This window comes from Lolium rigidum, chromosome 7 (genome assembly GCF_022539505.1).
Source record: "Lolium rigidum isolate FL_2022 chromosome 7, APGP_CSIRO_Lrig_0.1, whole genome shotgun sequence".
NCBI lineage: Eukaryota > Viridiplantae > Streptophyta > Magnoliopsida > Poales > Poaceae > Lolium > Lolium rigidum.
Window position 1 is genome coordinate 230,628,682 of NC_061514.1, and position 11,298 is coordinate 230,639,979.

General features: G+C 42.1%; 2 protein-coding genes across 2 annotated transcripts; both read left to right on the forward strand.

Moving 5' to 3' along the window:
* Positions 1-269: 269 nt before the first annotated feature.
* LOC124675472 (NEP1-interacting protein-like 1) lies at positions 270-3,098 on the forward strand. Its single transcript, XM_047211548.1, has 5 exons — positions 270-627; positions 1,206-1,384; positions 1,834-1,917; positions 2,618-2,785; positions 2,860-3,098. Exons 1-5 carry the CDS (start codon positions 459-461, stop codon positions 3,001-3,003), a joined length of 744 nt encoding a protein of 247 aa, XP_047067504.1. The 5' UTR covers positions 270-458; the 3' UTR covers positions 3,004-3,098.
* A 2,431-nt stretch (positions 3,099-5,529) lies between these two features.
* On the forward strand, positions 5,530-11,298 carry LOC124674657 (mannose-P-dolichol utilization defect 1 protein homolog 2-like). Its single transcript, XM_047210702.1, has 8 exons — positions 5,530-5,858; positions 9,143-9,296; positions 9,420-9,492; positions 9,659-9,725; positions 9,819-9,878; positions 10,087-10,147; positions 10,435-10,476; positions 10,848-11,298. Exons 1-8 carry the CDS (start codon positions 5,679-5,681, stop codon positions 10,949-10,951), a joined length of 741 nt encoding a protein of 246 aa, XP_047066658.1. The 5' UTR covers positions 5,530-5,678; the 3' UTR covers positions 10,952-11,298.

Sequence of the window (11,298 nt, forward strand, 5' to 3'; positions counted from 1 at the left end):
TTTTATTTTCAGAGTCGGTGCTAGGTCACCTGAAATCTCCGGGCAGCTAAATCTTTTGATAATCTTGATTACCTGAACTTTGGTCAAGCTTAAACCCGAAGAATAAGGCAGGCAGGCAGCGTGCCGCAGCCCTAACCCTGACCGACCCAAAGTAACCCATTCATGAATCGCACGCTTCAAGGGAACGACGGTTTTTCCTCCTTGCCCCGCATTAATTGCCCTCCCCCTCCCTGCCATTCATGGCCTCCTCCTCCTCCTCTATCCCCTCCTCCCCTGCCTCGTCTCGTCTCCACTCGGGACTCTTCCCCCACCTCCTTGTCCCTCAAGATTTCTCTCTCCAGCCCCCTCTCCTCCACCACCGGTATATATACGCCAACCCCCGTGCGCGAACCATTCCACGCTCCTCGTAGCATGCTTGCCAAGTTTCTTGGATCCTTCGACGGTGCTGGCCGGCCTTGATGGATCATTGGGTGCCTTCTTCTTCGTATTCCGGCGCAGCCGCCGCTTCTTCCACCCCCTGCAGCCGCATCGGTGCGGTGTGGAGATCGTGCGGGAGCTGCGCCGCCGCCGCTCTGGCGGCGGCAGGGTGGGCGCTCGGCGCGATGTTCACCTGCGTCTTCGCCGTCGGTACGTACCCGGTTTTGGCTCCCTTCTGTGCTCAGTCAATGCTTGCTGCTCCAATACGTTTGCTACCCTTAGCCTTCGTGTGCGATTACAGATTATTTACTTTGGGCTGCCCAAGATTGATTCTTGTTTCTGGATGCTTCGTCTTGGATATTCATTGGTTCATCGGTCGTTAATTAGGGGACTGATTGCTCATTTCCCTGTTTGCCTGTTCTGCCGCTCTAGCGCAGTTATTATTGTTGGGGTTCTGGAGTTTACCCTCTGCTGGGGTTCGTATTTGCTCCAATTGGGAACAATTCAAATCTTGTGGGCAGAAATTTTGAAACTTCTTTGCCACTTCTGTCATGACATATGCTAAGCCTATCTTAAAAAGCTTCCGCTTCAATATTTTTAATCGCTTCACGGTTGACCATTGCCCTCTATTTAGGTTCTCTGTCTTGGCCCTGCTTGCAAGTTTGAATTCATTGCGTATTGCAATTGTTCCATGAGAATTTTTTATTGTGTCAAAAAAGTTGGTACAATTTGTATCTGAAAATTTTCTTATTGTGACTTTTTTTCCTTCTTTTATGTTTATAATGCAGTGGGTTCACTGGTTGGGATCTTCATCGGTGCCTGCATGGGGATGTCCACTGAAAGCGGTGTTCTCCGAGGAGCCGGCGTGGGAGCAGTCTCTGGCGCGGTCTTCTCTATTGAGGCTGTTGAGTCCTGCATCGAAATTTCGAGATCCAGTGAATCCGGAAAACATAGCATCCTATTTGTGGTGAGTACAGAGTAATCTAGTGGGCTCCTCTTTTTCTTATGCATTGGACTAAAGGTGAAAGATCATTTTCATGTACCTACCCAAAGACATATACCTCACTACGATGTCGACTAGCGTAAGCATGAGATGTGTGTGATGGAAAGTTGTGGAATCTTCTATGGTGGCTGATTTTTTCTGGAGCTTATTCAGTTGAAGAGAAATTACAAAACCATGCAAAACATATGCTACAAGTAACTCCAGCAAATGATGTTGCATCCCATTAGTTGTTGCGCTATGTTTACATTTTTCATTTTTGTGTGAATAAGTGAAGCAGCAATTCATAAACAGAGTTTAGTTTCTTCAACAACAAGAAAACAAGAGCTTACATTTTTCTGTGAATAGTTGAAGCAGCAATTCCTAAGCTGAGTCAATTTGTTACTCATTATGATGTTATATGTTTGTTCTTTCAGCTTGACATCATCTCTAGCCTCTTCAGTGGGCGAATTGTCTGGGAGAAAGTCAGTCCAGCACTGCAGCGTGCTGTGCAAAGCCAGGTATAGCTCTTCATTTAGGTAGATCTAAATTTATAATGATTGGCAGTATGATCCTATTGCTCTCTCATGGCTAAAATTGTAACTGATTATTGGTGCCAGAGAGATCAAACCTTAATTTTCTTTGTTTGTGCCATCTAAATTATGAAAATCGTCAGATATGATTATATGCCATTATCTAATTAAAACTAATAAGCAAACCATGCCTTTTGGCTATCTATCTAGCAACATAAATAGTCAAATGTCACTTTGGTACACTGTGTTTGTTTCCTGAGCTGCACCATCAGAACCTGTTACTAATTAACCTTGGTCTAGAACTTCTAAACCAAACTGACCAATCTGTATATAGTGCATGAAAGTGGTGTTATCACAGTGTAAATACCTTACATAAGTACGTGTGATACAGTATTGAATTAAGAAAAAATAATCTTGATAATGATGTGCACTGTTGAATAGATTACAAATTATTCAAGATTTAACTTGTGAGCGATCATTTCGGACTATCTGTTTTATAGGACCATAGAGTGCTCCCTTCAGTGTACATACTCTATCTACTTTTATAGGACCAGATAGTGCCAGCAGCATTAACTTCTAGGCACGACAACCATAATTGCATCTGGTGCTGATTGCAACTTTGCAAGGTTCTATGTGATTTCAAAGGGAGTTGCATGCTAGGTCTCACTCAATGTTTTGTGTAACGCAGATGAGCTTACTGAGCACACCATTCATCGACAACAATGACCTTTTCGAAACTGGCAATACGGGTGGCATGTCAAGAGATCTGATCAACAAGATCCCAGCGATCAGGTTGAGCTCTGCAACCAACTCTGATCAGGATACTGATAGGAGCTGCTGTTCAGTGTGCCTTCAGGTTAGTATGTTCTCACATTAGCAGCCAAAAAAATGAAGTTTCTTGTACTGATGACGTGCTATACTACTATCCAGGACTTTGGATGCCGGCAATTCGTGAGAGCCTTGCCTCAGTGCGAGCACATTTTCCACGTGCAATGCATCGACAACTGGCTTCAAAGGAATGCTTCCTGCCCACTGTGCAGGGGTGGTGTTCATATAGACCATATACACATGTAAATAAACTTGCTGCGCACCTGGTGTATTTTCATGTCGAATACCCGTGCGCACAATCTATATCGTAAAAATAGTCTGTATACATAGAGGTTTTCTTCCTTTTGCCAGTCTTCCGTTGGGGTGGGGGGCTATGTCTGTTCCAGCTGCACGTTTTTGTCATAACAATAACATGATATGTACATTCTCTAAATGGAACTGACTATAACAAGCTTGGCCACAACTTTCTCCGCTGTTAGCCACTGATATCGACTTTGCAAAGGTAATTTGCTTGCAAAATTGTCAACTGCTGTAAGTACAGAGGCTTACATCGCAGCTGAAGGTTGGTGCTAATTGTACGCTGCTGCCACTATCTGTTGAGGCAGAAAGTGTTTCAAATAAACAGCTGCTGGGTCGTTATTTTGATCCCACACTGGCAGACTCTTAAACGACATGAGCTTCTTCATGACGTATCTGGGAAGAAGAAAAAAAGATATCGGGGGCTGCTGCTAGTTGCAAATGAATGGTAGAAACGGTGGCCTTTTCTTTATTGAGAGCAAACGAAACCTCTCCATCATGCTGTTTATAGAGAGAAAAGTGACGTGCCTTCTTGCAGAAGATGCAACGTGACAGAAATATTGATTGAGATAGCTACAGTTATCAAGCGTTTAATAACCATATGTTTTATAGTCATGATGGAGAGGTGATTAGTCGACGCCAAGCAGCCGATAAGATCCAACGTCGTTGCTTCTTGTAAAAGAGTTTTAAAGAGCTGAGGAGGTGATACTGACTATGTGCTGTTGCAATCTGTCATTCAAAAATATAAAATACTAGGAGTATTTTATTTCAACAAATTAGATGAAGTTTGACACAAGTATTCCACTACCTTGATACAATTTCTGAAGAAGAAAAATGAAAGATATCAGGGAGGAAAAAAATACCTCCCAAAAAAGCAGAACATGACAATGGCTTGACCCAGAACGGGAGCACTAAGGATTAGGGGTGTTGGCAATTCTCGCTGGTTTGCACGTCTCATTTTGGAATTAGAACCGGGTTTGAACACTCCTACCATGGATCATACTTTTATTTTTTGCTAATTACCATGGATCATACTTGTGTGCACCACTTTGAATGTATGATGAGTTGTCTTCGACATATTTCATAATTTAACCAATGTCTTCAGAAATATATGAATTTTGTATAGTCTCTCAAAAAATGGGCAGGTTAATGAGAAATGAGATTCTGGCATACACGGGATCTACTGTGCACGTTGTTATTGTTGGATCTGCATTGTTTCTTGCCTCAGGGTTCATGCTGCCAAAAATCATTATGTTCCGATATTGCATAGGGATTGAATTTAGCATATGTGCACAATCAGATGGTGGATAATATTGTTTTTTTAGATTCAAGGCTCCACGAGCCCGACTTTAAATTAATAAAGCCCACATCAACCAGAGTTTACAAAATGCTGAAAAACAGCTTACATACGACGAAGAACAAGCACTAAAAAAGAAAAAAGACATTGAAGCGAAGCTTGATCATCGACGCCATTGTCCCACGCTGCGATCTGACTGAAGGGGAAGCGAGGTTCAGCTGGAAGCACGCCACGGAGGACTCGTACCATCGTCGAACACCGTAGATAATATTGTTCATTGCTCCGCTCTTTGCTTCCTTTTGTATCCTCCTCGGGCCTCAAATTCCATCCCTCAACCCTGAATTTTTCATTAGAAGTTTGTAATTCCTAAAACATTTGTATATTCCTAAGTGGTGAATTATCGACCAACAAATTGCATGTGAAGTGTGAAATCACAAAGTTTCATTACAAGGACCGGTCCTAGTAGAATTCTAGCGTCCTCCCATTTATCACCGAATTTTTTAAATGCGAGAGTCATCATTGATATCTTGCGGTATTTGACAAGTATCTTCAGAGCTATCTGAATTTCATATAGGCTCGCCAAGAAAAGGCACATTGCAATTTACAACTTTGTAGAAACATCCCTCTACTTTAATTCTGCATGTATTTGTCTTGTACTATCTTAAAAGTTATGAATTCTACGTAGCGCAACACTTAATCCTCCCCACTTTCGCTCAGCCTTCCATTGCTTTCTCTTTCAGAGCGCACTCTATCTCTCCCCCCACCCCTAACCCTAATGCATATGTATGAAACCTTGACCAAATATTTGCATGTAAAGTGTGAATCACAGAGTTCCATGGCAAAAACTATGATAATAAGAGGTGTCTCACCCTATGTAATTTAGGGTTTGTACTCCCATAGTCCCATGGAGTACATGATAGTATAATAGTATATCATGGTATATGCTTTTTTAGGGGATAATATGGGTCAATCGATATTCTACAAAAGAGAAACGAAACTATCTATATCTAAATAAAGTTATGTCAATTATTTTGGAACAAATTGAGTACATGTGATAGTATAATAGTATATCCTGGTATATAATACTATGGGTTAGTCGATTCTACAAAAGAAAAACGAAATTCAATGGGCCAGTCAAAGTCGTGGGTGATTTCAGCCCAATTGAGGGCATCGCTGTTCCTCCTCCTCTGCACGCCAACTCTCTCTCTATCCTGCGCGGCCAGGGGACACGGAGGGGAGCAGCAACGCCGGGGAAACAGCAACGCCGTCGGAGTCCAGACGCCATTGACGTACAAGAGGTGAGCGACTTGAGAAATTGGAGATTCGCATGGTGATGAAGGTGAATCTGGGGACGATGGAGCTGGAGATCCTGGGCATGAACTTCGGCTGCGTCCTGTCGGCGCTCTCGGATGCCAAGATCCCGGAGAAAGAATGCCTCCTCCCGCTCGTTTCCAAGCTCCTCGGCTACTGCATCGTTGCCGCCTCCACCACCGTCAAGCTCCCGCAGGTTCGTTACTGCCTTTTATCGCCTGGCCCAATTAGGTAGCTTTCCCTGGATTTCTCGAGATTATAACATTTGTCACCCGTAGATAGTTGTGCCATATGAATCCAAAGATGCGCGTTCTGTGTGTGCCTGTTCTGATCTGTGAGCTCGTCTGGTGGTGAGTGGGCGTGAGGGGGATTTCATCTTCTTTACGTGAGCATGGCGTGCGGAATTGTGCATAAAAGGCTGTTTGTTTGGTCGCTTAGCTTGGCTGCGACCTTCTCACGGGCGAGGCGAAATTGTGTAGAGAAGCCACCAGCGGAATTCTTTGTCTGTTTGCTGAGTGGCTGCGTGATCCTTGTGATTGTTTATCTGTAGGGCATGGAAGTCTGCAATTTCATCCTTGCCCATGAGAAATACAGGTCTCCCAGCTCACAGGCATTTGCAATTCACGCTTCATAACCCCTTCCTTGAATCTAGAAATTCATCGCTGAACATGATATCCTGGTTCCCCATGCTTTCTTCTGTCACCACCATTAGTGCACTCAAATCTCGACCAGTTCACAGAAAAGCATGCCCTACAACCCCCACAGCTCCCATCCTAAAACTCTCAAGGAAACCCTCATCCTTGATGATGGCTTGTTGCGTACGGAAACCTTCGACAGGAACCTGCTCGCTGCCAGGTTTCCAAAGTTTGGAGACTTTGGACATGAACAATGGAAGCAGATCAGCCACTGGGACAACAGTGAAAATCTTGGGCATGGACATAGGTTGCATGCTGTCAGCATCGCTGGATACAAAGATCCCTTCTATGGACTCCCTACTGCCGCTCTTGTCAACTGTCCTTGGGTACTTCATCATCGCTACATCCACTGTCACCAAGCTCCCTCAGGTGCCTGTATCTAGTGTCATGAATTAAGAACTAGTTTGGGTTGTGGAGGCGTTTGCTTCTTCACCTCTTCCCATGGCAGTGTTTGATTTTTTTCACGTGTTGTATAGTTGTGCCTAATTTTGGAAATTAATTAAAAGATGGAAGGCTATCTGAGTTTTTGTTTGTTGTTTTGTTGTCGTCAACGATTGCAATGGCAAGGATAAGTAAAAGAACCATGCATTAAGGAGGAATCGACAAAATGGATTTTTGTTTATGAGTATTGCAGAAGTTCCATGGAAGAGCTTGCAGTATACGCATAGCACGGTTTGTTACAATAGCAGAAAGGGTTCCAGAATTTTTGACACTTCATTGTAGACTGGTAGTGACCTGCTTAATAGATTTTTTATGCTTATTTAATCAATTAATGAATTGAGATAATCAGGCAACCAGTGTTGTAAGTATCATGTAGGAGTGTAGTAATGGAAAGTGCATGCTGCTGAACTGCTGATATAGTGGGTGTGACATGCTCCGCTGTATTTGCAAACCTTTAAAGTTAGTCGATCAATCTTATAAATTAGGATTGCAGTATATAAAAGCCTGTGGAAGTATGAGGCCTAGATAGTGATCTATTGCCAAATTTTCAACCTCTCATGAAGATGGTAAACACAATAGCATCTCACGTAGTGAATATTACGCTGAACCCGTGGACCTCTAAAGCACTTCTTCAGCCGTGGAGGGGTTGTTGCACAACAGAGGCAGAGGAAGAAGTAACGTGGGAGGGATAATAGATCTGTTTCTGCTTCCCTTAAGGAGCTAGAGGTTGGCATTATACAGCCAACGTACATGACTTGAGGTCCTAACAAACGTGGAAAGGACTAAGCTAACTTGGAAAGTAACTCTAGAGATAAGATCCTATATTATTAAAAGGATAGATATTGATTCTCATTCCCATCTATGTGCTGCAAGCTGAAGCCCTCATGTGACATTTCTCCCCCCTGGTGAGTCAGCTCGTCATCGAGCTGATAAGCTGGATAAGGCTGCTAGAAATCAGCCATTATCAGTTGCATTGTCATCATCGAGGAATGGATCTACCGCCATCATATATAACTTCTTGCAGCGGTGACCTGGAGCAAACTGCTCCTCACAGTTGAAACATAGGCCCTGAGCTTGGCAGGTTACCATCTTTGCCTGGGATAGCATGCACCGTTGGTGCCCAGCTCATGCGGCAGCCACTCCTCGTGGTAGGTGAGCCGGAGCAGGGAGGACGTCAGCGTCCAGAAGCAGACCATTGGCAGCTCTCACAGCTGGTTCTGGAGCTGGGGGTATCCAGTTTTCCTGGCGTTCACAACTGCACGCCAAACTCATTGCCTCCAGGAGAGAAGTTGACCGCCACATCTCCACATTGAGTGTGATAGGCTCCTGGAGAGTAGTGTTGTAAATCATCACCTGCTGGGAAGCTGGTAGACGCAGCGCACGACCAAGTAGGGCATTGTATGGCTTGTTGAAGTCTGCCACCAGGCACTTGCACTTGAGGGAGATGAGCTTGCCAAGGGTGTTGCTGCAGGAAGGTGGACCACATCGGGTATTAACCAACGCGGTAAAAGCTGGTGCTATGGCGGATGGCCGTAGACATCCTTGTCCTGGCCATACCACAGCTGGGAGTCACGTCACCACGAGATGGAAGGAGGCAATACCCACCTTCTCAGCTTCCGCTGTCTGCTGTGCGTCAAAGAAGAGATTGCAGTTGTCTTCTCACGTGAGGGTTTCAGATAGCAGCGCATAGATGGGAAAAAGAATCAATCTCTATTGTTTTAATTAAATATGATCTCATCTCAATAGTTAGTTTTTGAGTTTTTTTAGTCCTTTCCATGTTTGTTAGGATTTTGGCCTCAGGCCTCAAGTCATGTACGTTGGGTATATAATGCCAACCTCTAGCTCCTTAAGGAAAGCAGAAAATAAACAGATCTATTATCCCTCCCACTTTACTACTTCCCCTGCAGCTGTTGTGCAGCAATCCCTCCATAGCTGGAGTTGCGCCTTAGAGCTCCGCGGGTTCGGCATAATATCCACTACGTGGCAACTTGATAACTCTCCCACCATGTCTTCCAGCAGCGACTTAGAGATTGATTCTCTTTCTCATCTATGTGCTGCTAGCTGAAGCCCTCGCGTGGCAAACATGATCTGTGGTCTTCGTAAGATTAGGTTATTTAAGATCAAATGTTGGAAAAAAGTAGCGTATAGGATCACATTATCACATCCATGACTTACTGAATGATCTGCACCTGGATGTTTCCTAAATTGCATCTATAATTACAATAAAATGTAGAACATGATTCAGTTGCAAAAGTTGTTCCGGTGATCATTTTTGTGAATTCTTGCTTCTATAGACAGCCTTCTCTTTTTTGATGTTTACTTAATATGGTGCTTTTTGTTGCAGATACTGAAGATTTTAAAACATGGAAGTGTTAGAGGACTTAGTGTTGCATCCTTTGAGCTTGAGCTCATTGGCTACACAATTGCTCTGGCATATTGTATTCATAAAGGACTGCCCTTTTCAGCTTATGGAGAGCTAGCTTTTCTGTTGATCCAAGGTTTGTCTTTGACCTAATGGTTTAAGTTGAGAGTAGTGAAATATCATTACTATCTTTTCTGTTGATAAAGCTGCATAGAAAATATTCAGCGATATTTATAACCAATGTTTGTTTTGCTTGCAGCAATAATCTTAATTGCAATCATTTACTATTACTCGCCACCGATGGGAAGCAAAACATGGATAAAAGCTTTGGTGTATCCTTCTTCCACGAATTTATTATTAAAAATATTAGGTATCGCAACAAGTATATGCTAACGCAAATGGAATTCTTTTGGCAAATCAGTTGAATTTAATAACTTTATGCTGATTTTATTAGTTAATTATTTATGCTATCTGCTTTCCCTAACAGTGGTTGTTTAGATATTGTGGATTAGCTCCGATTGTTTTGGCTGGAAAAATTGATCCAGGTCTTTTTGAACTCCTTTATGTAAGTAGCAAATGGAATTTTCTGTCGTGTAACACTTTAACTTTTTTTTGTATGAGCTCATCTTTTGATCTTGGAGCTAAATATATTTTGCAGGCTTCACAGCACGCCATCTTCTTTTGTGCCAGAGTACCGCAGATATGGAAAAATTTCACAGTACGTTGTTTATTTTCTGTTACATCCTACAACTCCAAGCTATATATGCTTTTTTTTTTTGTAGCAAGTTGGTTTTTATCAGCAGGATAAATGACATCACATATGTTGTGACTAGCACTTTATTGTACCCTTTTAGTACACTATTTCCAAACCTTCTTTTATGTGACGAGATGTGTTTTACTATAAATCTGTTGTTGGTGTTATGCAGAATAAGAGCACTGGCGAGCTAAGCTTCCTGACTTGTTTCATGAATTTTGCTGGTTCCCTTGGTAAGTTTGAATAGTTTGGCAAGAAGTTTTGAAGCAATCATTTTTTGAGTTGCAGTTCTTTTTCATTAGGATATTACTTGCTATGAAACTAAAATAGTATTAGCATCGTTGAATTTTGTAATACTGAATACTCCAACTAAGATGATTGATGACTCAAACCATTCATATTCTTATTTGGCAAAGTACTTTTGGCCTTATTGTTTTCTTTCATTGAGTTTTATTTTAAGTTTCTCCTTATACATATCGTTGAAAGCTGGCTAATTATTTAATGCTCCTTTCTGATGCAGTAAGAGTTTTTACCAGTATCCAGGAGAAGACTCCATTAAGTGGTATCCTTTGGTTCTGATTAGAGCTCATTACTTTACTCTGATGTAGCTGTTTTATTTGCTTCTTGACAAGCTAACCGTTTTATGTACATTATTTGCAATATGCTTTATTTCCCCTTATACATGATTAGTGAACGTATTGAGTTTTCATACTGATTTGCTCATTCAAAATCCTGTTAGTTTGAGTTTATCTGGAAGATACGTAGCTCGAGTCTTTTTGAAAGAATATGGTATTAGTAATCAATAATCACTTAATCAGTGACACCTACATACATACAATCAATAATGTACATACAATTAATAATCAGTGCTGTCTATTCGATGTATTTGCTTTCTTATTGCTGTACTCCTGTGGACCCTTGACTCCTGGAAAGTTCTTATGGGCTCTGTAATCGGCATCGCGACAAATGGTACAATCTTGAGTCAGATAATTATGTACCAAAAGCCTGTGCCAAAGAAAGAGAAGAAAGAAGATTAAGCAGAACTGGAGGTTCTTTCTTTCCGGTTTACAGTTTTGCTCCTGGTCTATTGTTGGAGCAACATGCGCCATTACATGAACTTACCTGCAGACCCTTACGCAATGACGGAAACAGTAGGCGAAAAATTATGCAGACTTGTGTGATGATGAAAGAAATAGGAAGTATATGCAGGGCATGCTAACGATATTCCTTGGTTTGTAATCTTTGCAAGTGTAGTAATGACTGTTGGTGTAGTTTCACTTGATGTTTTAGTTGCACTGTTCAGTTGTTTGATGATAGAAAAAAAATCGACGTCCATAGTTTCTATGTTGCTCAATGTTTGAAATCAGTTTGTTGTTTTTAGTAA

Excerpts from the sequence above, each read along its gene's own strand:
- LOC124675472 (XM_047211548.1), top strand. The coding sequence starts at position 459 with ATGGATCATTGGGTGCCTTCTTCTTCGTATTCCGGCGCAGCCGCCGCT. Across the intron at positions 1,385-1,833 it reads AACATAGCATCCTATTTGTG|CTTGACATCATCTCTAGCCT; the intron begins GTGAGTACAGAG and ends TTGTTCTTTCAG. Across the intron at positions 1,918-2,617 it reads AGCGTGCTGTGCAAAGCCAG|ATGAGCTTACTGAGCACACC; the intron begins GTATAGCTCTTC and ends TGTGTAACGCAG.
- LOC124674657 (XM_047210702.1), top strand. The coding sequence starts at position 5,679 with ATGGTGATGAAGGTGAATCTGGGGACGATGGAGCTGGAGATCCTGGGC. Across the intron at positions 5,859-9,142 it reads CCACCGTCAAGCTCCCGCAG|ATACTGAAGATTTTAAAACA; the intron begins GTTCGTTACTGC and ends TTTTTGTTGCAG. Across the intron at positions 9,726-9,818 it reads GTCTTTTTGAACTCCTTTAT|GCTTCACAGCACGCCATCTT; the intron begins GTAAGTAGCAAA and ends TATATTTTGCAG.